The following is a 25,694-nucleotide window of genomic DNA, read 5'->3' on the forward strand; positions in this document are numbered from 1 at the left end:
GGACGCTGACGGGGATTATTCTCTTTATAAAAGACAACTTCCTATGTCTATTTTAAATCATTTTGTGTTCTTGTAGGAATTCATGAGTTATATATATATATATATATATTCAAATAAGACGGGTAGCAGTTCTTTTCGTGTTTTGGCGTATAACCATTTGTTATAGATATATTCGTTAGAATATAACTATATTTTATGAGAAGAGCGGGATGTGGAAATATAAACCCTAAACCCTAGAAAGCATCACTTTTTATGGCTATTAATAAGTATGACCAAGATTATTCTTTTCAATGGGTCATTTTTCAACTGACGTGACTATTTTATGAAAGAACAAATACCTTTATATGTATATACATATACGATGTATCGTATTTTTAATATGAATATATAAGCATATTCTAATGGGTTCAATCTTTTGGTCTAATTAGACCAAGTATTAATTTTGGACGAAGGTTGAAATAGGAAGATCGATAATATAAAAATATAAGAAGGATAGAGTTAGGGGCATGGGAGATGAGGTTTACTACCTCAAGATGGCGACGCGAGCAATGAATCTTGTACAAAGACAAAGAAAACAACAAGACAAACCACCTTTTAATTCTTATTATTATATCTCTATAGTCTTCGTTTGGCCTCAAAATAATATACGACATGATTTCATCTTTTGTTTTCTTAGTAATTATATACATTTCTCCTATCTCATTCAAACGGTACGTAACGTGTTCATTTGTCTACTAATTCTCTTATAAAAATGATAAGTGTGAGGCCCCACGTCGATTGGAGAGGGGAACAAAACATTTCGTATAAAGGTGTAGAAACATCTCCCTAATAGATGTACTTTAAAACAGCGAACCTGACAACAATACGTAACAAGCCCAAGTGAACAATATCTGCTAGCAGTGAGCTTGGGCTGTTACAAATGATATTAGGGTGTGCCAACGAGGATGCTATGACTGAAATTAGGCCGTGTGCAAACTAGAAACTCTAACAAAAACATTTTATAACCATGAAAGTTGATGGTGATATTTTAAAGACATTGCCTTGGGCTGTTACAAACCGTGAAGCTAACGACAATATGTAATAGACCAAAACAGACAATACTTATAGCAGAAGACATGGACTATTATAGTAAGGGTGTAATGTTTGATTAGGTTCATCGTTCTTGAGTTGGATACCAATTCTTGACCGAATACCCGTTTAGATTTTACGAGCTCAAATACTATATATATATATATATATATATATATATATATATATATAAAAGTTTAGAATAGGTAGAAAGAGGGGATATATTCGTTGTTATGTTCTTTGAATTGGGGCGCTTGGGATGACTTCCTTGGGCCCAGCCCTTTTTTTCCTCCATTTCTTAGATAGGTTCAGTTTACCAAACTACTTTTCGTTAATAAATTATATCCTTAAATTTTAAAGTAATTTCATACATTAATAATACCTAATAAATATTTTGAAATTCAATTATTTATTAAAACATTTGAGCTATTATCAAAATTATATTTAAAATATTAGTCGCAATATTATAGTTATAAAATAGAAAATAAAAAAAAAAAAAAAAAAGGGGGAAAGGAATATATAGGTCGTTAGGTAGTTAGGGCGGAAAAAATAAAAATGTTGGGCACAAAAGGCCATAAGGGATGGCTATCCATTTTCAAAATTATTTCAATCTCAATTTAGTTGCTAATTGGAGCCCTCTGCTCCCCACGCTCCTAACCAACTTCAACGCTGTCGTTTCATGTCCTTTTCCTCCTTTTTTTTTTTTTTTTTAATTTTAATTTTAATTTTTTCCTTTTTGCAAATTAATTTTATTTCTTTTCTCCAACCCTTTAGGTCTAGAATCTGCCGACTGTTACCTACCCAGTACGGCTTACATTTCTTTTTTTTAATTTTGTCTTTTAATTGTTTTATTTTTTATTCATTAATTACTTTTCTTTCACTTAATTTTGATTGTAAAATAGTAAATTGTCTGAACCTTGTTTTGATCTTCAAGCAAGGAAGAACACAAGGGACCAACACGATCACAAAATTGATTTAATTTAGCTCGAAATTGACGCTTAATTTTGATAAGTCAAGTCAAGTCGAACCTATGATATGGTTGAAGGTTGAAATTAAAGAAGATATAATAGCCAACCAATTAGAATAAGAGAAAAAGAGAGTGATTTGGTGAAATTTTGCACAATAATAATGGTGGAGGAGGAAGGTGGGCACTCTATTGAAAGGATTTGGTTATCTGCATCTTTTTTATTGTCCATTCTTCTTAATTCTCATCTCCTTCCTCTCAAATGTCAAATCAATGTCCAATTTTGATTAAAAAACGCTTAAAAAGTGATTTATACATTGAAGGGCGTTGAAGCATTTCACAATCATATTAATCGGTGTTAAATAGCATTGTAATCTGAATAAATAAGATTTGAAAAAGGTGTTGATCGAGAGGAAAAGGACATTAAATTGAATTGAAGTGAGGGGGAGATTGTGGTGTGGGGTTACTTTTATAGGACAAAACAATGAATCTTTTTTGAGGGACAAGGGGCAATGGACTCTCTCCAACCCATTCATTCATATCTACTACTCAAAACAAAAGGGGGCCTCCACATATATATATATATATATGTAATGAATGCCTACGTGGACCTCCATTATTGTTTGAAGGGGGAGGGGACACATTTGATTTTTGTTTCCATTCATACCTGGTTCTTAATCTAAATTCAAATTATTAAATCCAAAAACTTAGACATACATTGTGTGACTGCTAAAATCATAGACTTTATAAACAGAATAAAAATGTGAATTGATAACCCATATGAAATAACAGCCTTTGCTATCCACAAAAATAATCAACTTTTAAATATATTTTAAATGATTTTAAATTAATTGCTTCAAAATTACTTTCAAACTTAAATTTGAAATATTCATGAAAGGACAAATGTACTGCAAGCAAAAGCATCCACTTTTTTATTTTTATTTTTATTTTATTTTTTAGTCCTTGTAAATGGATTATTACTATTTCTTGAAAATGGGTTGTCTATATTCTATGAACTAAATTTTACTATTGTCCACCACCATTAATCAAATACATATTTAGAGGTTCATCCAAGGAAGATATTGAGTACAAGAGGATTAAAACAGAGTTAAAAAAAATGAAAGTTACTACCTATATTAACCATGTATATATATATATATTTTTTGTCTAAATCATAGGAACTTCGTAGTTAAACATATTTTACTTGAAACAATTCTATGTTTGGTGACCTCGTATAAATTTTCTTTGATACAGGTGAGTGAGGACAAAACATGCCAGCCAGAAAGAAAGATTTATGTTGGTACGTGGGGATAATTTTAGTCTCAAGAAGCGAGCAATAGGTAAGAAGCATAGGGGCAAAACCATGGCACCAAGCCCGAGGCCCAAACCCAAATGTTTGTTTCGAAAAGAATTTGGAGCTTTTATAATGGGCCACGGGATGTATGGGCTTTAATTGGTTATTAATCGTGGGCTGTCTTCGATGCAATTGGGTTCAGGCCCTGCCCGGGAAGGAGGGAATTCGGTGAGAGGACGTCCAGCCATTATTGGAAAAAACTAAAAATTCTTTTGGTACAGTCTTCTGTATTTCTTTCCACTTCTTTTCCTCTCAAATGTTGTATTTCGGAGCATTTGAAGTTTTTCTATTTTAAGTGTTGAAATTAATGGACTAATTAGATGCAAAATTTAAATTTAGGGTTAGAATGAATTTATAGAGAATATCTTTTAGTATGGGACCCACATTTGGAATTTTTGTAAATTTAATTATACCCAAAAGGAATCTAATTGCCGTGTATATTTTTCGATTGTTTATTTATTTATTTATTTTCATGAAAGCAATAATTTAAATCCTTAATTATTGGGGAAGCAAAAAAAAAAACAAAGAAGGGCAATATAAAATTGTTGTTGCTTCGTCACTCTCTCGTGGCCTCTCTAGAAATGGGCCTTTGCTACTTTCCCGGATAAGAAATGACGTGGCAGGTGGGGCCAGACGAAAACGCTGGATGGATTTTGGATGGCCGTAGGACGAAAACCCTACAATTCTGTGGGACCCGGCTCTGACGTGGCCTATGTGAAACACCCAACGGATCTTAAACCGACTTTATATTCTCCATTTTATATCACCCTTCAAGTCCGTGAGGCAGGTCCGTTTACTTCTCTCACACCACCAAAATATCTAATCCTTTCTATATATGTCGGTCATTGCCTCGTCTCTTCTCTTCTTCGTTTCACTCCTCCCTCTGCGATTGTAATTGCGATTCCTTGCATCGTTTCGTTTCCAACTGCTTTGTCTATTGTGGTTTACGATCGATCCGTCTTCTCATCGCAAAATTCTCTCGGATTTCTGTTTCTTCTCTTTGAGCTTCTTTTCCGTTTTGTTTCGTGGTGTTTGAGGCGTCAGGGTTGATTTGGAAGTGAATTTCGGTGCGAGGAGGAGTTCGAAATTTTAAATCTACCTGCGATATTCTTGATTTTTGTTTTATATACTCTCATTCGTCGAAGGTTTTTTTATCGGTTTTTCGATGTCGAACCCTAGAAAAGAAGGCTCGATCGCCAGCAACGCTAATGGTGATGCTGATCGTGATAACGTTGAGGAATTCGGGGAGTCGTCACGAGTTGGCGGTGTCTCTTCGAATGTTGTTGAGGTTTCTGGTGGTCCGCATGCTTCGACGAGGGATATTAACCTTACGGAGCGGCTGACTGATATTCTTGTTGACGAAGGAGATGGCGATCTGTTGCTTCAGCAGAGCGATCGGGAAGATAGGGTTATACGGTGGCTTCAGGCGCTAGATATGCAAGTCATGGGCGCTTGTCGGGCGGACGAAAGGTTGAAGCCGTTGTTGAAGATGACTACGTCCAACGACATAGCGGAAGATCGCCTTCTTGCTCAATTGAGTCAGGTTTGTGCTAAAATATGTTTTGATTGATCTATCAAATTTTAATGTATAACAGATTTTTAACTGTACGATAATTCACTGCTTTATATTCCATGCTCGTTCTGCGGTTCTACATAGGACTCCTGGTGCCGATGGAGATGGCATGGAATCTGTATTTGGCGTGAGTAAAAAAGAATGAACGATTTTTTTCCATTTTTATTTTCGTCGCTTCAATTTGGTGGTCTTCCCCCGTCGTTCTAGATTCCATCTTTAACGTGCTTTTGTGATTGTTATGAGGTTTTGCATTGGTTCTGCGTCTTTCATTTATCCTTTTTGCTGATCTGATCCATCTCTGTTTCTGTAACTCAGCATTTTGAGCCGGTTGAAGTTGGCATTCTAGCGAGGTGTTTCTGTATACCTCTCGTCTCCATTCGCGTTGGAAAAATTGACAAGCAAGGAACACTCCTATGCCCTACGACCACTAGGTAATATGGCGAGCGATCTTTTTTTTTTCTTGCCTATTCTTTTATCTTTGAATGATATGTAAACGCCACTCTGTTCGGAAGCAAATAACTAAGAAATGGGTGCATATATTAACTTATTTGGTTGTTTTTATCTGTATATTTTGACTCGTTTATTATGTTAGGTTGAGAACCCTCTAATATTGTAATAGGGCGAGGGGATAAGATTTTTTTTTTTTTTAGGCCACTTGACTCTGGCAATGTTTTGATTCCTTAGATTCAGTTGAAGGTGAATTGTATTTAGTTTATCTAAAATGCAACTTAAGAATGCTCTAATTTGCCTATAATCTATTTCTTGGATTATCTCTTGATATGAAATATTAGAAGGCTTGGCACCGTCATTTCTATTTTGTTAGTGAGTAGTTGGACTCTGAGTTCCTTGTCCCTGTTTTGATGTAAAATATATTTGTTTCCTTCTTGACTTTGTATGACTTTGGTGCTTTACTAATATCATTTGACTAGGTTATACTTAGGGCAGTCTTATGTAGGTTTTTGTTCGAAGATCGCTCATTTTCTTCTACTTGTATAAGGAATTATGAGTGCTAACATTGTCATAATTGTGTACTTTCACATTACAGCGCATCTTTGTTTACTTCATATGGATAACTACCACACCTAAACATGTAGGATGGGTACCTATGCTGCCCGGGGGTAGCTTTTGTGCTGATTTTATCTTCTCATGTATAGTCATGTCTGCTTGTGGCTATTTCTACATCTGGTCTACTGATCATTTTTAGATGGTGGGGTTTAACTAGGATTTTAATTAGCAGTGCTTTTAGTTCTATGGTATAGCCGTATAATATTGCTTGAAAGTGTGTAATCAGTGATAGATTATAGATTTAGGACTCTACATGCTAGCTTATTAATGGTAACAATATTCATTCTTCCAAATAAATATATCTTTTGGTTTGTAGGTAAAGTGGGCGTTTTCTATTATGATCTCTGAATTATGAGGAAGTAAAGGTAGTTTCATGCTCACCATAACAGCTTGCTCCATTTTTTTTTTAGTTGTGTAGGGTTGCAACTTAATTAAAATAGGATTGTTTGGTATGGGTGTTTCGTTTGCCAAATTTTTGTAGTAACTGTTCAGAACAACTTGTATTTCAAACGTATGTTGAATCCTTTTCTATTGACCATAGTGTTAGAAGCCTAACTGTTGTGAGAAAATGTAATGATTTTGTTCTTCTTGAAGATATATATATATTTTTTGTTTTTTGTTTTGTTTTAATTTTTTGTTATTGGATGCTGTTTTATTTTTGTATTTAGTTTATTGTCATGTTAACTCTAAGAAATGATGGTGTAGGGAGATCTTGTGATTGCTTGAATTGTTAGAGTTAAGTTTAAATCAAGGTTTTGATTTAAAGTGAATCATTCATCATTTAAGGTTTAACCATGGATCCTTGACCTTTTAGTATTAAACCTATCCTGTATGTCAAGAATGTCCTGAGTACTTCTCTACTGATTTTTTAGGTGATTAATTGCTTTTCTCTGATAGTCGGTTGAAAATCTCCAGTTCTTTATGAATTGTGCTTATAATGATGGAGTATGTAGCGGTGTACTAGCAGTTCAGTATAAAGTCATTTCTATTCATTAATTGATTGTAGATGATGAGGAAATTCTAAACATTGTTGAGGATCTGGTTGCAAATGAATAGATGAACATTGGATAACAAGTCTCACCATCTAAATCTCTCTTCTAGGAAATTTATGAATGTGTTGGTTTTTTGTATTCCACACTTTTGTTCTCTCATTTTTGTTTTTCTGATATCCCTCACTGTTATCTAGATTTTGATGTTAAGATTTTGATTGGTTACGTAGATATTGGATTCTTTTTTATGCTTCTAAAAGATCTTCTATATATCCCCAAATTGTCACAGGGGAAACTTAAATCTAATGGTTCTTCCATCATCGGACTTTCGACTCTCATTCATTGGGGATAATGGCCATGTAGAGAGACTATTCACTCTGAGTAACAGACCATCGAGTGCTGCCATTACAATCGATGAGATTGCATCCGATTGTTCTGGCCGTTCATTTGTTGTTAAAGCAAATGATCAAAATACCTATTTTTGGTGCTCAGAGAAATCAAAGCTTTTGGGAACAGAACTACTTTTGAAGGTATTTGTACTTCTTGTATGGAGTCTAATGATTAGTAGTTCTTTTGTTTGAATTACAGCTTCTAAAAGTAATCTATGTTACAGACATTTTCTTATGCTCTTCATTCATGAGAAGATCATGTTGGAAGGGGAAACATGTGAAGCTTTCATGAATTGATACTATTTATTTTGATGGACTCCTAATGTTATAAATGGTTACATATTTAGAACAATTTTGTGTATTGGGGTTTGCATATCTTCTCATGTCACTTCTGTATCGCAGATGAAAGATTTACTGCTGAGGAGGCCCTCTATTGCTGGATTAACTGGAATCAGTGAATCACGTCTTGGTTGCTTTGCAACACGCCTTCGTGCCTATCTTGTGGAGTCAACTGTTGCTAATCACCATCCAGCAAGTTCTGCAGACTCACACTCTTCAGTAGAAACCACTAGAGAACTATCTCATTCATCTCATTTTGGTCAATCATCAAAATCTATGCGGTCAAGAAATTATGGTAGTCCAGCAGTTAAAGCAAATTCTGCACATCAGGGTAGTCTTAGCCCCAGGTTGAATTCCTTTAAAGAAGGCCTTCCTAAGACGCTGCTTTCTCTGAGAGATGCTGCTAGGGAAAAATTCAGGAGGCGTGGAGACAACTTGGCTTTAGACAACCATATTGCTACTTCACCGATTTCCAATGACGTTAATTCTGAAACTCAAACAGCTGATTTAAGTTGCCCATTATCTCCATCGAACTTCCTGAAATCATTGGGAAAATTAGCTGCCCCAACTCCTGCAAATTCTTCTCATGCTCCTTGTGTGGTTTCACCTCTCTTTACACCTTACTATTGCTGGTGTCCTGGATCATCATCAATTCTGCAGCGAAGGGAAGAACCTTCTCAACTCCCCATCCCATCCTTCGGTGCATCTTCTCTACCTCCATTTCCTTCGCTGTTCCCAGCTTCTGCACCTTCAAACTTGTCCGTTCCAGTATCACCCTTAAATTTAGTTGATTCTCCGTCACTGGATTTCCCTGCTCTATTTCCAGACCCACTCGTCCGTTTGCCTTTGAAAACCTCTCAGCAGATCCCGACCTTCACACCGTTGTTCTGTGATCCAATTGTTCATGTTCCTGTGATTGATGTTTGCTCTTCGGGTCCAGGCTATCTTGTTAGTGCAGGCCCCACCATTACAACCTCCATTCCACCACTGCATCCTAATCTCGTGAATCCAATGCTACCTGCTACGGATGTGGAAAAGGATGCTAGGGAGACGCTGCGTCTGCTCATCAGTGGTTCAAGCCAGGGTAACCCTCAATTGATGAACGTACTCCCTGTTGTTCTAACAGACTCAGAAGCAAATCGAAGTTTATTTTTAACTGGTAGCCATGGTCTGTACAGTAATACTCGAGACATTGATGCTATTGCTAACAGCATTGCTTCTCTGGGTATTGCGTCACTTTCAGGGAAATCCACAAGTGAGCATGTAGGGAAGAGATTTAACCTTGATGGTTTAAATGGCCACCCAGATGACAGCAGTGATTCAGAAAGCTCCTGTTCGGAAGGCGAGGATGTGTTTTCCCAGTCTCACTTTGAGGAAAGCAAGTTTGGTTGATAGAAAATTTTCCTACATACATTCATTTCTTCTTTGTAGATCTTGGTCGCCTCTATTTCGGTTTGCTAATGTGTAGATATGTTGCCTTGGTTGTTGAGTTATAATTAGCGTAGTGTTGTTCACCATGAGAGGTTGGTGACTTTTACTGCCTTATTAGTCTATGTTCATGTTATATTCCCGTAAATGCCTAAAGATTACGTACTGCGTTGGGTTACACTCTTTATGGGTGCATGGTATTCTGTTTGTTCACAATTAAGAATTCACTTTGTATTCCGTGTGGGAGGAATACGCATTGTAATTAGAAGCAGCGAAGTTCATTAATTAGTTCACTACGTGCTCATCAAGAGATTCCAGAATTTCATCCTAGTGAATTCTTACCTACCGTATGCCAATTAATCAAGGAAAAAGAATCCCGAAATAATAAAAACAATAACAATAGCAATAAGAGCGCGCCTAAATCTCTTCAATTCAGTACTGAATAGGGCTTGTTACAGTCGAGAAGAGGGAGGGTTGGTCTTCCTCTTCCATGCCGATGTCACATAAATCATTTGTCAAAGAAGCTGCAAATGGCAGTGAAGGAAAGTTGGGTGTGCCTTTACCTTGTGCCATGGGTCCAGAGTTTCAAATGCTAAGTTCAAATCTCTTAAAACTGTTATGCTGGGAATGGAATGATATTATAGAGACGAGCCAAACATGGTCTCAAGCACGTCTGCGTCGCATATAATATTAACAATCTATGAAATAAAAGCTACTCAAATTCTTCATATCTTATTTCTTCCATTAATTTTAATCCCACTCAATAGCTTTTAAATTATTTTGATTCCCCAACTACTACTATATAATAATATTCTGATTCCTTCATAATATACAAATATAAGGTGATCAAAGTAGTAGTATTAAGAAACAGATTCGGTAGATTCTTAAATTATTTTCTTCTGTTTCAGAGCTGGAAAAAGAATAAAAAAGGAGAGGAAAATCAAGAAATGAAAGAACATATATACATAATGTTGTATGATATGGATGTGGATGGGGTCCAGTTGGGGAGGGTCAACGGTTGATTGTTTTTGGGGTTACAACCAGAGGCGACAGGCATGGGTATGGCGTCTGGAGGAGGCGCGTTGTAACAGCTAACTCGGTGGTTGAAGAAGCCAAATTAATGGTGGGTCACAATTGCTGCCCACCTGATCTTTATCTTTTACGTTCTTTTTCTTTTCCTTTTAATTATTTCTAATGCGTTGTAATCACACACATTAAACAATAATTCCTTCTTAATTTTTCTCTTTATTGTTATTGTAACAATTCTTTATCCCAAATTCCAACATAAAACTCCCACCGCGCTGCGCCAAAACGGGCTCCATTCCAATCCCTCTCCTTATTCTTCACCTCTTCCCTTCTCCCCCCTCGAACATCTCTGACGATTCCGCTTTGTTTGGTTTACAGATCCACCATTTTCCCAGTCTCTAATCTCAGGTATGTGATTTTAACTCGATTTAGTTCACATTTCCCAGCTCCCAACTCCCAGATCACGATCAATTTTTCGTGTTTAAGATCTTTGTTGTTAAAACAGTCGTGGGGTTTTGGGTTTATGTTTGTTCGTTGCAATTTTACAATCTAAACTTGAATGGGTTTGGGAGTTTGAAGTTAATCTCTCTCACTCGAAATACTTTTGCATTTTCTTCTACGCCAAACAGAATTTGATTCGAGGAGCGTCTACGTTCAGTCCGATTGTGGTCTAACAAGACAGAGAAGGGAAGTTAGCTTGGAGAGTTGGGGATTGGTTGTCATCTTGGTCGGTTGGGTGAAAAAGGCTCAGATCTAACTCCAAGGGCTTAGCTATGTCTTTCATTGGCACCCAACAAAAGTGCAAGGCCTGCGAGAAGACTGTGTACCCTGTGGAGCAGCTCTCTGTTGATGGAGTTTCCTACCACAAATCTTGCTTCAAATGCACCCACTGCAAAGGGACTCTAAAGGTATTGCACTGTGTGTTTTCAGCATAATGGCGTTTAACAGTGAGTAGGAGCTAAAATATGACCACTCCTGATCTTGATTTGAACAATAACAAGAGATTTTACTGTTTATAACCCTGGTCTCTGCTTGCCTTCAGCTGAGCAATTATTCATCAATGGAAGGTGTTCTGTACTGTAAGCCTCATTTTGAGCAGCTCTTCAAAGAGAGTGGCAACTTCAACAAGAACTTTCAATCACGTACGTTTTGATTTTGTTTCAGATAACTTTTTGTTTCACTTCCTAGAAATTTTACTTTCGCATGTTTAATTGTGTTTGAGTTTTACTCTCTACAGCTGCCAAGTCAGCTGAGAAGTTAACTCCAGAGCTGGTAATTTCCTGTCGTAATCAATTGTAATTTTTTGCTTCAAGGAGATAAAATTATGCTGATTCTTGTAAGCACTTTACTGGTTTCAGACAAGGTCACCTAGCAAAGCTGCTGGCATGTTTTCTGGTACTCAAGACAAATGTGCTACTTGCGGTAAAACTGTTTATCCACTAGAGAAGGTAACTCACCTACTGACATCTCCATAGATTATTCATTATTGGAGCGTTCAATCTACGATGCATTAATGCATGAATGAACATCTGTTGAAGCTGGCCAATTAGTTTGGGTACGATGCTATTATATTAATAAGATTTGCTATAGAACTATACTCGTATTCTTTCAAAAGTTGCTATACTACCTTGACCGTTCAGAAACGTTTCAAAGCTACTATTGGTGTAGAGAGTTATTGAAATATTGGATGAAAATTAGGACTTGTTGCGTCTATGTACGTAAGCCCCTTCTCTGTTACTTCCTTCGGGTCGACCTTCCTTTGAATGGCTGATAGGATTTCAAGCGTACCCATTTTGGGGTTGTCTTGGTCTTCCCTTTTGTCTGTCGCTGGCTCGACTCGTGTCATTGCTCTCTTGTATGGACACTTGGAGTGCACTGAGGGATGCTCGATGAGGTTAGTAGAACAGTTTGTGGGGGCTTTTACACAACAAGCACTGTAAAGGCGTCATCGGATAGTTCTTTTGAGGGTAGGATCCTCGAGATGACCCAACGTTGGTATTCTTAGGAGGTCTATCCGTTCCCCCATTTGGTCTGTCATTACTTTCGTTTGGCCTACTGGGACCTTCATTCTGTTGACCTGACGGCTTGTACGATTTGCCCCCAACACTGGAGTTTATGTATTCTTCCTTTTAGAAACGTTTCAAAACCACCATTTCAGTTCACTGTCATTCATTCCAAGTCCAAATTTTCAACCAAATTTCCCGAAGGGTGAAACTTTTGAAAGAGTACGAGTTCTTTTTAAACGATCGGTTAACTTTGGGAGTATTTTGATCAACTCCATGGATATTGGTTTACAAATTTGAGAATTGTCCGAAACCAAACCAAGGTTTATAGAGTATGATATGAATGTGTTATTACAAATACTTGCAGGTAACAGTGGAAAGCCAATCGTATCACAAGTCCTGTTTTAAGTGCTCTCATGGAGGGTGTTCCATATCCCCATCAAACTATGCAGCGCTAGAGGGTATTCTATATTGCAAACACCATTTCTCCCAGCTTTTCAAGGAAAAGGGAAGCTATAACCACCTCATCAAGTCTGCATCCATGAAGCGTCCCGCTGCCTCCGTTCCCGAAGCTTGAAGTTCTTATTATCGCATCGTCATTCACGGTTTTGGACCTAACTCTCTGTTTACCTGAATGTGTTTGACTTTAAAAACTTATGGGTTTTGAGATGGGAAAAGGAAAAATATATATGTTAACCATCATTTCGGCTCGGTTCGTGTGTTTATTTGGACAAACCGTTGAATTCGATCGATATTTGAGGTGCAAACCTTATATATGGTTTCCAGGATTTGCATATTTTGAGAATTATGCGTCGTGTTCTCGTGCATAAACAAGCATTCTGGAATTATTATCTTTTCAATTTGATATTACTATGAAAACCAACATATGATCATTATATCAAAGAAAACCTACGAGAGAATACATTAGTCTTCAATTTTTTTTAAAAAAAAAAAAAAAAATCTAAATAGTTCATACTTCCAGATGCCCCTCTGATATCTTCTTTTTCTTTCCAAAGTTTCCTCTCCTGTTACTGTGATGTGATGAACGTCTGAGGGTGACCATTGAAATAGAGTTTAAAACACGTCCATTAAGAAGAGATTTATACACTCTTATAAGGAATGTTGATGACGATGTGGGGTTTCATAATCCACCCTCTTGAGGGCCAGTGTCCTCGATATCTAGCTCTGATACTATTTGTAACAGATCAAGCCCATCAACGACGAGACTAACTATACAACAATGGGAAACCTCTCCCTAATAGACTAACTAACGGGTCAAAGCGGTAAATATTTGTTAGTGATGGACTTGGAAAGTTACAGAGTGAGCGTAAAACATTGGTAAGAGGGACAATGATGTTAAAGAGGAGCTATGAATGATTGTGATCAAGTAAAGATATAACAAAAGTGTAGCCGCCCAATTATACAACAATGGGTTCTCCTGATCCTGAAAGAATGAGAATATTCCTCCATAGCTAAGCTCAAGCTGAGTTACTGAGTTACTGAGTTATGTTGTGTCACTTATTTCTATTCCTAAACTATTCCCCCCCTTTTGTTGCTGATACAATAGAAGAAGAAGCCGGTGTTGTATGCTTCTGAGACAAAAACAAAGTGCAAAAATTTTATGGCACCATCTGCTAAGCATGCAGCCACTGCTACTTTAGATTTCTCATTCATTGAGGAGCTTCCCCCATGCTTAACTCTTATTTGTTCGTTTCTTTGCTTGGCTGTAGAGGATGACTCCCATTACTGTCATCGTATAACCCAACATTCCAGTAACAGACACAGGGTTTCTAAAGATTAAAATGGAGACAACGACAGCCACTGCCCCTTTGGCATTTCCTAGTACCTGAAACACAGACACAGACAACAATTGAGAATTCTTAAGAAGGGTACGTGTGCGTATGAACACTGTGGAGACAGAAACATAGGAAACACAATAAGATTGGAATTTTCAAGCATGACAGCCTGAAACCAGACATCGACAACGCTACAAACATATCTTCTCGTGTTCGATATTAGAATATGGGTGTTGAGAATATGTCAAGGCCTCTACAACTACAGCCCCTAACAATATAGTCACGAACTAAAGAATGAAACTTGAATCCATGAAACCTGACATTGACAAAGCTACAAAGATATCTTCTCGATTCGCATGAAACTCGAATGCAATTATATTTTTTTGTCAATCTTGAATAAACCAAGAACACATAAAGCTCGGGCTGAAACTAGTTCCATCGCTTGTGAAGATATGATTCTAAATAAACTAGCTTAAATCCAGGCATGTTATGAACAGTAGCAAGCATCAGCACACAACAAAATGGAAATATACCTGAAGGGTGAGCGCACTGGTGTGTTTTGTGACGAGAAAATTGGAAAGATTTACGAAATATGCTAGTGACGAATTGAAAAGAAGGTACCAGATGATCTTGATATCATCTATAGCAAGTGCTCGTGTGATACCAATCACATTATCTTCCAAAAAAAGTGTTGCAGGAAGCAAGAACACAACAGCCATTGGGGCCATATACAAAAGGAGATTCATGGAATTCAGCTTCTCTCTGTATAAGATTAAAGGCCGAACAGGAACATATTAGATGTTTGAAATTTGAGGTTAAAAAACGTACAATGATATTAGATAGAAGAGTAATTTAAGAAATAGCCTCACCCATCTGCAGAAAGCAAAATTCCTTGAAGTACTGATTTGAGAGCTCTTGCAGCGGTGGCTGCGACACATATCAGAAACCCAAATAGATGGAAACTGGGTTCGCCCTGTTGCCATGATAGAAAACCGCATTAAATGTTGAATTTTGCATAAAGAAAGGACAGTAATTGGGAGCCGAAGTAACAAAGAAATTAGAGGGAAAAATGTAGAAACGAAGAGTTGATACCCCGCTGGCAATGATAACTCCGGTGACGACAGGAATGAGAGTAACATAAGTGAGCCAAGCCTCCCTCTTCAAGGTCATCAGATAGGCAAAAACGGCGGTGAAAAAGGGCGTGGTTGCTCCGACAGCCTGGTTGAAAGAGACGGGAAGATAGCGAAGGGAAATGTTGCCGAACACAACGGAGATGCAGAAGATAAAGCTGAGGGCGGAGATCTTAAAGAATTGGAGGCGAGATCGAAGTGTTTGCAGAGGAACTGCCTTGAACCAAGCAATTGCGAGGTAGCTGAACAAAGAACAAGCGGTCATGTGGCACATGGTGAGGAAGATGGGGTACTTGAAACCGTAGTTGCTGAGCAAATACTTGTTGAGCAAGAGAACCCCAATGTTGGAGGAGTACCAGGAGGCAACGAGGCCGATCGTGAAGAAACGACTCGTACCCTTCATGTTGGGAGGTGGGTTTTGATCAAAAAACAAAAAGCTGTGATTTTTGATACAGAAATGAAGGGTTGAGTTAAGTGGAGCAGTGGGAGGAAGCAGAAGGACATGAATCTGTGATCTTCCGGTGGAGCAGCGATCTGGGTATTGGAATGTATAGCAATGAGATTAGAGAGAAATGAAGGAATGGGATGATAGAGAGAAAGAATGGAGAAATTAAAGAGAAAGAGAGCGTTACAGAGGGAGAGAGAAAGAAACAGACCAAAAAGAGATGAAAGAAAGCTGCGTTAAATTGTTGGAGGTCGAGTTTTGAGGACGACGGATCAGGAATGTTCCTCCTGCAAATCACACACAAAAACAGGGGAGACAACGAAAATGCGTTGAGATTCAATCGTAACTTACTGCTTTTGTAGTTTTAAGAGGCGCATAAGTGGGAAAATCCCCTCATTTACTTCGTTGCTTGTGGGTGTGGTTATACTATTCATTACTTTGCTTTAATGAGCATCAATACTCATTTATGTTACGTAAACTTCTCTTTTTAACTCAAACTTCAAAAGGTAATTGCAGACTTAGTTCAAGCCTAATTCTAGATTTTCTAAACCCACATTTGCTTCCAGATTTGAACACCCACCACACATGTTGTCTTCAACAACAAATGACCAAACAGGGAGTAATAACCAACAATCACCATGTATGATAATGAAACAGAGGATCGACACCCTATGGCTTCATCTCAATTTTCCTTCAGATCACAGATCCTTTTGAAGGTCATTATCGTTAGCATTATCAATTTTGTCCTCGTATTCATTGCTTACTATTGTGAATGCAATTAGGAGTTGATTAGCATCACTAAAAGAGTTCAATTTAGGTAATAGTTTCACATTTTTGTTGTGACTCGAGGATAAAACAACTCCATTCCATTTCACCATCAACCATCAAAGAACATCGTATAAGCAACCAAGATGGGTTCTCCCAAAGTTCGATATGTTCCAAATAGCGAATATATTGGATTGCAGATACGAAAAGGACATGCTAGCGCAGCCACAACCTTAATGAAGAGCTCATGAGCCTAAGGCTTAACGTTAGACACTGGAAGGAAAAAGACATAAAGCTGTTCAAGGTCACAGGAGATGTAAGGGTGTCGGGAAACCATCAGTCCTGACAAGTACAGAGATATAGATAGATAAAAAGTCGGAAACTTTTCCCAACGAAGTTCGAATATGGCAGGAAGACTCGAAGCCTAAAACCTTCAATTAACTAAATCCCATCAATTGAGCCATTACTCTGTTACTAGTGGTTGATTGTCCGGCGTGAGTATTTACTCATTACTAGTAGCTGATAGTCAGACAAATGAGTTTTTAAAGATTTGATGGGTCTCAAGCTTTTAAAAAGAACATGTCAGCTACAGAATCTAAAGTCTACTGAGTGAAAATAATCTCAACTCGTGGAAACTACAATGAAAAATGAATTAGAAAAGAGTTTCTCTCAATCTGACGCTATCATCTACTTTCAGGACAAATTTTGTGAATTGGATACGATTGGACAGAGGAGTCCCAAGCTGGGAAGAGTTTTCTCCTAAAGTTACTGAATCACATAAAGAGAGAATGTGGTTACCATATCCCATCAGATGTCTACGCTAATCCTTAACCCGGTTGCATCTGCCACAAGTCTGATGGCGAAAGCATAGCTCGAAGAAGGGTAGTAAGTCTTTTGGCTGCAAAATCACATGGTCATATAAAGAGGCCATGGTTAGGTGCACCTGGGTCAGGAAAACCTCATGCTTCAGCAGCAAAAAATGAATGCAGGGAACTTCGAGAAATTGAGTCTGCATATTAAAGAAAATACTTGCAGTAACAAAAATGTGGTCTAAATTTCCATTGGTGATTTCATCTTTTTCTTGCTTCTATATGAATGTATAACATAAATGTGGTACAACACCCAATCCCATCAGCTATACCAATCAAGAAAGATAATTGAAAAGGTGAGCACAAACAGAAATAGAAGAAGGAAGGTTCTGCTGCTGCTATTCCGCTGAATTGCTTGGGAAAGTTCTTTATTACCAAGCTCGACGTTCTTCGTAGCTTCAACAGCCTAATTTGTAGTTTAAGAAAAGAAAGCAAATAGGAAATTTAGTACTTATAAGAACCGAGAAATACTTAATTTGATTCTGAGAGATATTAAAAAGGAAGGTGCAATTGTAATTAGCCGTTGAGAGTTGAGAGATACTGTGATGAGAAAACGAACTGAGTTAGAACTGCTGACCTGTTCATAAAGAAATTCAATTTGTTGTGCTTGCTGCAAAACGTGTGTAGACATAAGGTGATTTAAAGCAGACATCTCTACCATCTTAGTTTCTGTTTCCTGGACTGCGTCAAGAAGACTAGTCAACTCAACCTACAAATTTGGAAGAAAACAGCCAAGTTCTCAACTTTTACACGTCAAGCAGAAAGCTCGATTCAATCAACAAATGATCGAACTCTCATCAAATTCTGTTTCCCTTCCATATCTTGATTACCTGAAGTGCACGAGTTTCATCATCCAACAGTTGCTGTTGGGCTCGGACAGGTTGATGCTCAAAATTATCAGGTTCCCTCAGCTCTGTACCATTATAGGCAAAGGTATTGGCAGAGCGTGGTTTATTTATTTGGTTTGGTTTTCTTCGTGGTACTGCTTTGCTTATGATATCTTGAAACCGAATGGCTCTTAGCTTATCAAATTGTGATGTTACCGAATGAAGTTTCTCACTCAAAATTAGGACCTGCATTTAAAAGAATGGAACAATTACTATTGGTGGGAGTGTGGGAAGAATATCAGCACACAAAAGTAGGGAAAGTACTATCTTTCATAATAATAATAATAATAATAATAATAAATAAATAAATAAATAAATAAATAAATAAAAAGTATGCAAAATCTTTTACTAAAACGAATGATGAAAACTGATAATTTTTTTTTAAAGAGATGACAATCCGACCAACAGTGACAACCTTGAAGGAAGCCAGGACTTGAGAATTGATAAGAAAATTGGAGAATACCAATGCTAAAGAATAAGAGCGCAGAGAATGTGATGGGTAGCAATTTCAAATTAATTTTAACAGTAGACAGGGCAACATCATTCAGTGACTCAATTGTTCTTCCTCAAGGAAGGGTAAGTAAGAGTTTGTAGAAGTGTGAAAGCTAGCACAAATAAAATAAACAAGAACTCACCACCCCATGTTTGTGTGCAATAGTATCAGCATTAGAATCATCAGTCCTAGAACCAAGCCATCCCTTTGAGTGAGCATCACCCTCATTTATGTTGTTTTTTAGGATATCAAGTTGTTCTTGGCATGCTTTGATGAAGGCAGTTACCTGCGTACAGTACAGTTATTAGCCACAAGTTCTATCAAGCAATCTTATTATTTCCATATAGACTAGTATTTTTATATTGTACTAAGCGATTTCCCAAGTAGTTGGATGGGTCACCTCGTGTTCAATATTGTCTCTCTCTTGATCTGTCGTACGATACATATCCACATAGTCCTTTTGATGTTTCAACATAAACTCTTCAAGAGCACCAATGCTTTCAAGCTGATTCAAGACGAGTAAAGAAGTCAAACATGATTGTTGCGCATTGCATATAGATACACATTTTCAGTTTCACAAGTGTTTGAGTAAATCTTTTTCAAACATTTCAATATTGGTAGTCCTACCGTTTTTAGGGCAGCTTTGATAAAAGGTGACCTTTGCCGAGGTTTTTGAATGATGAAAGATGCCATAATTGCCGCCAACTTGGACTGCAAAAACATTGTACAAAAACAACGCTCATGCTTGCTACTGGTAAGAGAACATCTTCAATCAACTTGAAGAACACAGAAAATTTTCAGAAGACCAAACAATTGTCATAAACGAGCTAAAATCTTTCACCAGAAAAAGAGAGTCCAAATTTCACATCAACAAGCAACTTTATACTTCGATAAAAGCATACAAACCTCGTTATACTCTAAAGAAATAGCACAGTGCCGCACAACATCTTTAAAATCTTCAGTCCTATCCCTGAACTTCGCCATTCCCTTCTCAACGATGCTGAAAACGTATTAAGAAGTGAAAACCCCATAAATGACTTGAATGAATTATGGAATATAAAAGAGTTTGTAAGAACTGCTAAACGAAAGAACAAAGTAAGCACCTCACTTTGCACCCACCTCAATTATGTTCGAGTCAGTAATGGAAATATGGTTATTTATCTCTATATCTTCCCGCCCAGAAGAGCGCACCAGAATTAATATCAGAAGTCGGAATTTCTACACAAAGCAGGAAACAAAGGATAATCAGATAGAATTCAAAATAATAGTCCAAAGATCACTATTCAACTCCCTTCCAACCCTAAGGCGTCAAAATTTTACTCATTGAGAAACGCGATTACGTAAAGAATCTAGAGATACCTACAAAATGGAAGCTGAAAAAGAAAAACATGAACACATTGATATGCTACAGCACTGAATAAATTCCGGCAACAAATTCTCACAATTTGATCCATTAAACTAAAAACGCAGAATCAATAGCGTGCATTAGCCGAAGGATCAGGATACTGGATCTTACATTGTCGGTCCCCACGGAGGGAAAATTGTAGAAAAAGGAACGCTGAAAGTATAGCAAATTTTAGTATGGGAAGTGCTGATCGAATAGGAGACTGAAGATTGAAATTGCTTAGACAGCCGCGATCTGAGAGGGAGTTCAATCCATCTCTCTCAGATCGTGGAAAACAAAGGGGGAACAGTTCTTCTCAAGAAGTCTTGGTCCGGTCCGGTTTGGACGAAACTTATGACCCGAACCGATTAATTTTAAAGGGTTTCAATTTTCAAACCGAGGAAACCCCAAGAGCAAGCTACCAGGATCAGCATAAACGCGAGCTTGATGAACCAGAACGTGTGGGTGCGAGAGGGAGACAGGCGGCGGCGGCGGCGGCGGTAGCGATAACGAGGGGGAAGAGGTGGAAAATGGAGAGAATGAGAGCGTGAAAGATTATAGCGTTAGAAAATCGGGTTTAGGACGGCGTCGATTCCTTGTTTGTGATAAAAACAAGATAGGAATGCTGTCTACTTTCCGACACATTTCTTCTTCGGAGATACTATAAATACTATAAATTTCTTGATTGATTTTGGTTGCTTTTAATATATGTATGAACATCCTATTATTATAAACATGAATACTAATTAATCCCTAATTAGAAGTGTTGAATTTCAATGTTTGAAAGTTTTTCATTTCTGAACGCATTCAAGTATGAATCAATGCAGCTAATTTTTGGATAGCTGCAGGCAGGGGCACCTTCCGTTCCATGAACTGGATAACAATCTCCCAAAAACCTTCCTCGTAATTGCCCACATGAACAGCACCAAAAACGCCATTAACGCACCGCACCCAGTTGCAAAGATCAGCCCAGCAAAAATGGTTAGAGGCCGAAGATGATCCTGTTTGTCCGAATGCCGCCGTGGATCCACCGGCAACGAATGCATCCATTTGGGGACATTTCTCAGACCAAACCGCCACGAAAACACACTGCTCCACTCAGTTGACTTGCTAGTCCACGAGCTTAATCCAACAAATACCTCCCTCCCTCCGCATTTAATCGGCAGATCAAATGGGTATGCCAATAAGGGATTTGCTAATTTGGGCGATTTTACCACGTCTCGTCATTGACCCACTGTCGTCGTAAAACTCTTCAGCTTAACACAAATCCTCAGAGAAAACAACAAAATTTCCATTTTCTTTTGTTAAATATTACTATTTTAGTGGTTTGATTTCAGCACGTTTTATCAGATTCCTAAAATCTAGACTAAACCGCAATTTTGTACCATCAAATTGAAATCACACAGACATTGTTCCTTAAATTTCTAAAAAATTCTGTTTTCTTCTTGTCCACAAATGACAAGAAATAAATCTCGAGGAATGCATTAAAGATAAATCAAAATTGGTTTGGATTATATTTAAAATAAACCCAAGTGTATGCTATAAATAAAAACATCACAAATAAATACGAAAAAAAGGATGAATGCAAGAAACTTACTGATATAAACGGAAGAAGGGGGGGTCCGGTGAATCTCCGGCACGGCGGCGACAATGGCGAGATAAGAAAAGCTACACTGCAGGAGAAATCCAAAGAGATGGCATGATCCAAATTCCGTAAAAATGGTGGGAAGTAGGATCAATGCGATCCCTTTGGATGCTTCCTGAAGTTGCACTAAATAAATTAGTTGAAGCCCATATTGGTTCTGGATTGGGCTCTGAGCGTTTCAGTTGGAGATAAATTAGCCCACACAACCTCAATCCAACCCCATTTTCGGCGTATTGACAGCTCCTCTAATATATTTTGAGATTTAACTTTATTTATTAAAAGAAAGGAGAAAGGGGACCCTTGTGGTTGTGGTGGGGCTTGGATGGCAGGGCCCAAAAGCAGAAGAATATGGAGAAAAGGAAAAGAATGGGTTATGAATATGATGGTGATGGTGATGGTGATGCCTCTGCTTCTCACACTCTTTAGGCTTCTGCCTTCAGCATCTCAAGTTATGTATAAGTTTAAATCAATTAAGATTCAATGATGTTGATTGGACTAAAGTTGTTCCAAAATTGAACATACTCCCATTTCATACAAACTTTAATTAGGCGTATTAGTTTAATCCATACGAACGCCCTGAATTATGTAATGATGTCTTCGAAATATTTCTTCGTCTTTTTCCCCTCTGCAACTCTGCGACTGTTATAGCCTGCACGTCGCCACTGACACCCAACAAAGCAGCTGAAATAGGGACACCCACCGCAGTTGCTTCTACTTCTCACGCCATTACTGATTATCACAGCAAAATCCACCCTAAACCGAATTTCTACTCTTTTGCTTGATGGGAGTCTCTTTTGTTTGTGGGTATTCACGGTTCTGGCCTCACAGAGCCATTACATGAGGTTTCTCTTTCTGGGTCTTTGCGATGACGACCACCCAAAACTCCCACGTTGTCGCAATGGAGGTAGGAGAAGTAGAACAGCCACGCCGGACTTCAGCCGCCGGCGCTGACGCCTTACTAGCCTCCGATGATGTGCGGAAGTCGAGGGCTGAGATTGTGGGGGCGGCGGCGGAGAAAAGAAGGGGATCCTCTGTGTCGGAGTGCTCTGTAGAGATGGATCTGGAATGTGGGTTGGCTGAGATTAAGGTACATTTGACGAAAATGGAGAGGGATTGTCGGATTTGCCACCTGAGTTTGGATGCTTCTAATCAGGAATCTGGAATCCCCATTGAGTTGGGTTGTTCTTGCAAGGATGATTTGGCTGCTGCTCACAAGCACTGTGCTGAAGCTTGGTTCAAGATCAAGGGCGACATGTAAGTTCCTCCAAATTGAATAACGCCTAATTTTTCTTAGGAATCTGTAGTAATCTTGATTTTTGCTTCTGCTTTGTGGAAATAGTGGCCGCCATTACAAATCCCATCAGCGTTTTCTTAGGATCCATGTTTTTGTTTCCTGCTAAAGAACAAAGCCAAAATGAAATGTGGTTCTTTGTCAAAACGAACAGAAGTTTGATTTTCCCTAGTAGATGCAAATGCTTTAGTCTGATGTAGTATTGATTAGAGCTCATTTCTTAGCTTTCTTTGAGGTTTTACTGATATTGACATCTCCACAAGTTCCGGCATAGCTATCAATTTCAACTTCATCTACTAGTTCAAAATGTATTAAACTAGATTCTCATTTCATTTCACCACTTATATGGTCAAAAGGGTTTGTTAGAAGTTAAGAACTATCTTCACTATATCTTCTGCATAAGTTGAAAATGAGCATATCTAAAGAATTGAATTATTATAGTTGGATCTGTCAAGAACTTTGATTGCTTTTGGCCCTGCTACCAAACCATGTGTAATTTGGCCAGGAATGTTTTTCATTACTTGTGTGAGATCCCACATCGATTGGAGAGGGGAACGAGTCATTTTTTATAAGGGTCTGAAAACCTCTCCCTTGTAGACGCGTTTTAAAAACCTTGAGAGAAGCCCGAAAGAGAAAGTCCAAAGAGAACAATATCTTCTAGCGATGGGTTTGACCTGTTACAAATGGAATCAGAGCTAGACACTAGGTGGTATGCCAGCGAGGATGCTGGGCCTTAAAAGGGGTGGATTATGAGATCCCACATCAATTGAAGCGGAGAATGAGTGCCAGCGTGGACGCTGACATCAAAGGGGGGTGGAATGTTAGGTCTCACATCAGTTGGAGAGAGGAATAAAGCATTCTCTATAAGAGTGTGGAAACCTCTCCCTATCCGTGATTCATGTTGTTCTGTTAGATATGAGAGTGGTGTTTGAAGTAATTTGGGAGATATGTTTTCTGGAAGAAGATGAGTGAAAAAGCAGATACTGTTCAAACTGGGAAGAACTAAATATGTACCTTGCATGTCTGCTTGGCTTGCACTTACCCATCTGCAATTTGTTACAGCACATGTGAGATCTGTGGATCAATTGCACACAATGTTACTGCTACTTATGAACCTGATTCAACAGAGCAACGCAACGACTCAAACGACGCAACGACAGCAACCGCAGCAGCAGCAGCAGCTGTGGTAGTGCCATAGGTTCGGAACTTCTGGCAGGGCCATAGGTTCCTGAATTTCTTACTCGCCTGCATGGTTTTTGCCTTTGTCATATCATGGCTGTTTCACTTCAAAATACCCTCATAGTGAAAAGCTTCAGCTATCTCTTCATTCTGCAACAGCTCGAAAGCTCCCTGAAATGGATGCATCTGTAAGTTTGTATATTGTTATTAAGGTTGTTGTGTATTTTCTTAAAATAGCATACTGAAGACAGACAGACAGGTTGGATTGTTGGATGATGAATTTCACAATCAGTTAATGTTCGAAAAGATGCCGGAACCACTCATCCTAGCTGGATAATTCCCTGTTTAGATTCCGACATGTAGTTCCTTCCTTACCAACAAAATCGGATTTCTGGTTTCAGCAGACAGACAAAAATTAATTTATGTCATAACAGAAACCTTTGATCAAATCAATTACATAAAATAAGGTTCATCCACAAATGTTTTTGGTTCATGTATCATCTTCAACAAAATCTACAAAAAGAGAATAAAGTTTCAAACAATATATTTCATTTAATAATGTTTGGTTCTTTTTTCCAAGATGTGACCGACGGATCTTGTATCATATTCTATTATTGAGAATAATAATAATAGCATACCTTCTATTACATTATTTGGGGTTAGTGTAAATTATTTTGTAACATTATTAAAAAGTGAGTTTGACGAGTCTAAACTAAATTTATTAAAGATTCATTCACCAAAACATAGAACTAAATTAGATAAAGATTTGGATTTTTTTGTCATCTTTTTTGGTCGGATTGAGCTGCAAAGAACATGCCGTGATTGACGGTGACTGTTCTAATACTGTAATGTCTATTTTTTTATATATTTTCATCATATTTATTCTATTTATTTCTTGAAATTATTCCACAGAAGAAAATTATAGATTAATAAATTTAAGAAAATAATATAACAGGAAATATAAAAAAAGCTAAAAATGAAAGTAACGGTCCAAAAAACATCTGCCCGTATCAGATTTTACATACATGAGAACGTGCATACCATTATTGATACCATAAATAATTTATGCGTTGATTTTCGAATTCTTCGAATATATACCATAGTTTTTGTCTCTTACCCCAACCCGCCGCACATTAAAACTATATATTATAAAAACCAAGATTCATGATAATTTTAGATTACGGTTGTGTGTTTATAACAACCACTGACCGACCGCCCTGCGTCGTCCAAACACATATTTGAATGTCGGCCGCTTGCTGCGGCATCGGTAGTGCATCCATCGTCGACATGTCGGATTGGGTTAGAGATTCAAAGGGGGGAGGGGGGGATGTTCTTCCTTAAAACCTTATCCACTTTTTAATGTGAATGAGTCGTGTTCAAGTGTAGCAAAGTGCCATTGTTTTGTATTTGAAGGAATTTAATTTAATTAACGTCGTAACTTTATAATTGGTGAAAGAGAATGTTTGACTCGTGATTATAATAAATATGAGTTCATTACACTTAAAGTTCGTTTTTTTTTTAATTTAATTATATATATAACAATGTATGGAACTATATTCAATTTAGATCCATAAATACTCAACAATTTTCATGTAAAAGAACATTGGGAACA

At 37.8% G+C, this 25,694-nt stretch overlaps 5 protein-coding genes and 1 long non-coding RNA gene across 7 annotated transcripts; 3 read left to right on the forward strand and 3 right to left on the reverse strand.

Annotated features, from left to right (window-relative positions):
* The first annotated feature begins 4,203 nt into the window (after positions 1 to 4,203).
* LOC111808350 lies at positions 4,204 to 9,349 on the forward strand. 2 transcript variants are annotated; one of them, XM_023694274.1, is made up of 5 exons: positions 4,790 to 4,929; positions 5,044 to 5,086; positions 5,275 to 5,390; positions 7,303 to 7,543; positions 7,805 to 9,349. In XM_023694274.1, the coding sequence occupies exons 2-5, from the start codon at positions 5,069 to 5,071 to the stop codon at positions 9,131 to 9,133; spliced, it is 1,704 nt and encodes a 567-aa protein (XP_023550042.1). In that variant the 5' UTR covers positions 4,790 to 4,929; positions 5,044 to 5,068; the 3' UTR covers positions 9,134 to 9,349. The 2 variants fall into 2 exon arrangements, with proteins under 2 accessions (XP_023550041.1, XP_023550042.1); XM_023694273.1 differs by lacking the exon at positions 5,044 to 5,086 and having other exon boundaries at positions 4,204 to 4,929.
* A 1,063-nt stretch (positions 9,350 to 10,412) lies between these two features.
* On the forward strand, positions 10,413 to 13,006 carry LOC111808484 (LIM domain-containing protein WLIM2b). Its single transcript, XM_023694486.1, has 6 exons — positions 10,413 to 10,603; positions 10,825 to 11,103; positions 11,238 to 11,337; positions 11,433 to 11,467; positions 11,554 to 11,643; positions 12,566 to 13,006. The coding sequence occupies exons 2-6, from the start codon at positions 10,969 to 10,971 to the stop codon at positions 12,773 to 12,775; spliced, it is 570 nt and encodes a 189-aa protein (XP_023550254.1). The 5' UTR covers positions 10,413 to 10,603; positions 10,825 to 10,968; the 3' UTR covers positions 12,776 to 13,006.
* A 543-nt stretch (positions 13,007 to 13,549) lies between these two features.
* On the reverse strand, positions 13,550 to 15,914 carry LOC111808483 (probable sugar phosphate/phosphate translocator At3g11320). The gene is made up of 5 exons (XM_023694485.1): positions 15,781 to 15,914; positions 15,087 to 15,658; positions 14,864 to 14,967; positions 14,528 to 14,756; positions 13,550 to 14,044 (listed from the first exon to the last, which is right to left on the reverse strand). Exons 2-5 carry the CDS (start codon positions 15,525 to 15,527, stop codon positions 13,892 to 13,894), a joined length of 927 nt encoding a protein of 308 aa, XP_023550253.1. The 5' UTR covers positions 15,528 to 15,658; positions 15,781 to 15,914; the 3' UTR covers positions 13,550 to 13,891.
* Positions 15,915 to 17,369: 1,455 nt separating this feature from the next.
* On the reverse strand, positions 17,370 to 20,271 carry LOC111808482 (syntaxin-81-like). Its single transcript, XM_023694484.1, has 9 exons — positions 20,100 to 20,271; positions 19,703 to 19,801; positions 19,490 to 19,583; positions 19,211 to 19,294; positions 18,984 to 19,088; positions 18,726 to 18,869; positions 18,034 to 18,276; positions 17,781 to 17,912; positions 17,370 to 17,609 (listed from the first exon to the last, which is right to left on the reverse strand). The coding sequence occupies exons 3-9, from the start codon at positions 19,565 to 19,567 to the stop codon at positions 17,466 to 17,468; spliced, it is 930 nt and encodes a 309-aa protein (XP_023550252.1). The 5' UTR covers positions 19,568 to 19,583; positions 19,703 to 19,801; positions 20,100 to 20,271; the 3' UTR covers positions 17,370 to 17,465.
* Positions 20,272 to 20,736: 465 nt separating this feature from the next.
* On the reverse strand, positions 20,737 to 21,652 carry LOC111807992. The gene is made up of 2 exons (XR_002817013.1): positions 21,565 to 21,652; positions 20,737 to 21,201 (listed from the first exon to the last, which is right to left on the reverse strand). It is a non-coding gene; the product is annotated as an uncharacterized LOC111807992 (long non-coding RNA).
* Positions 21,653 to 22,117: 465 nt separating this feature from the next.
* On the forward strand, positions 22,118 to 24,410 carry LOC111808933. Its single transcript, XM_023695182.1, has 2 exons — positions 22,118 to 22,866; positions 23,966 to 24,410. The coding sequence occupies exons 1-2, from the start codon at positions 22,478 to 22,480 to the stop codon at positions 24,099 to 24,101; spliced, it is 525 nt and encodes a 174-aa protein (XP_023550950.1). The 5' UTR covers positions 22,118 to 22,477; the 3' UTR covers positions 24,102 to 24,410.
* Positions 24,411 to 25,694: the final 1,284 nt, after the last annotated feature.

Source organism: Cucurbita pepo, chromosome LG13 (genome assembly GCF_002806865.2).
Source record: "Cucurbita pepo subsp. pepo cultivar mu-cu-16 chromosome LG13, ASM280686v2, whole genome shotgun sequence".
In the NCBI taxonomy this organism is placed as follows: domain Eukaryota; kingdom Viridiplantae; phylum Streptophyta; class Magnoliopsida; order Cucurbitales; family Cucurbitaceae; genus Cucurbita; species Cucurbita pepo.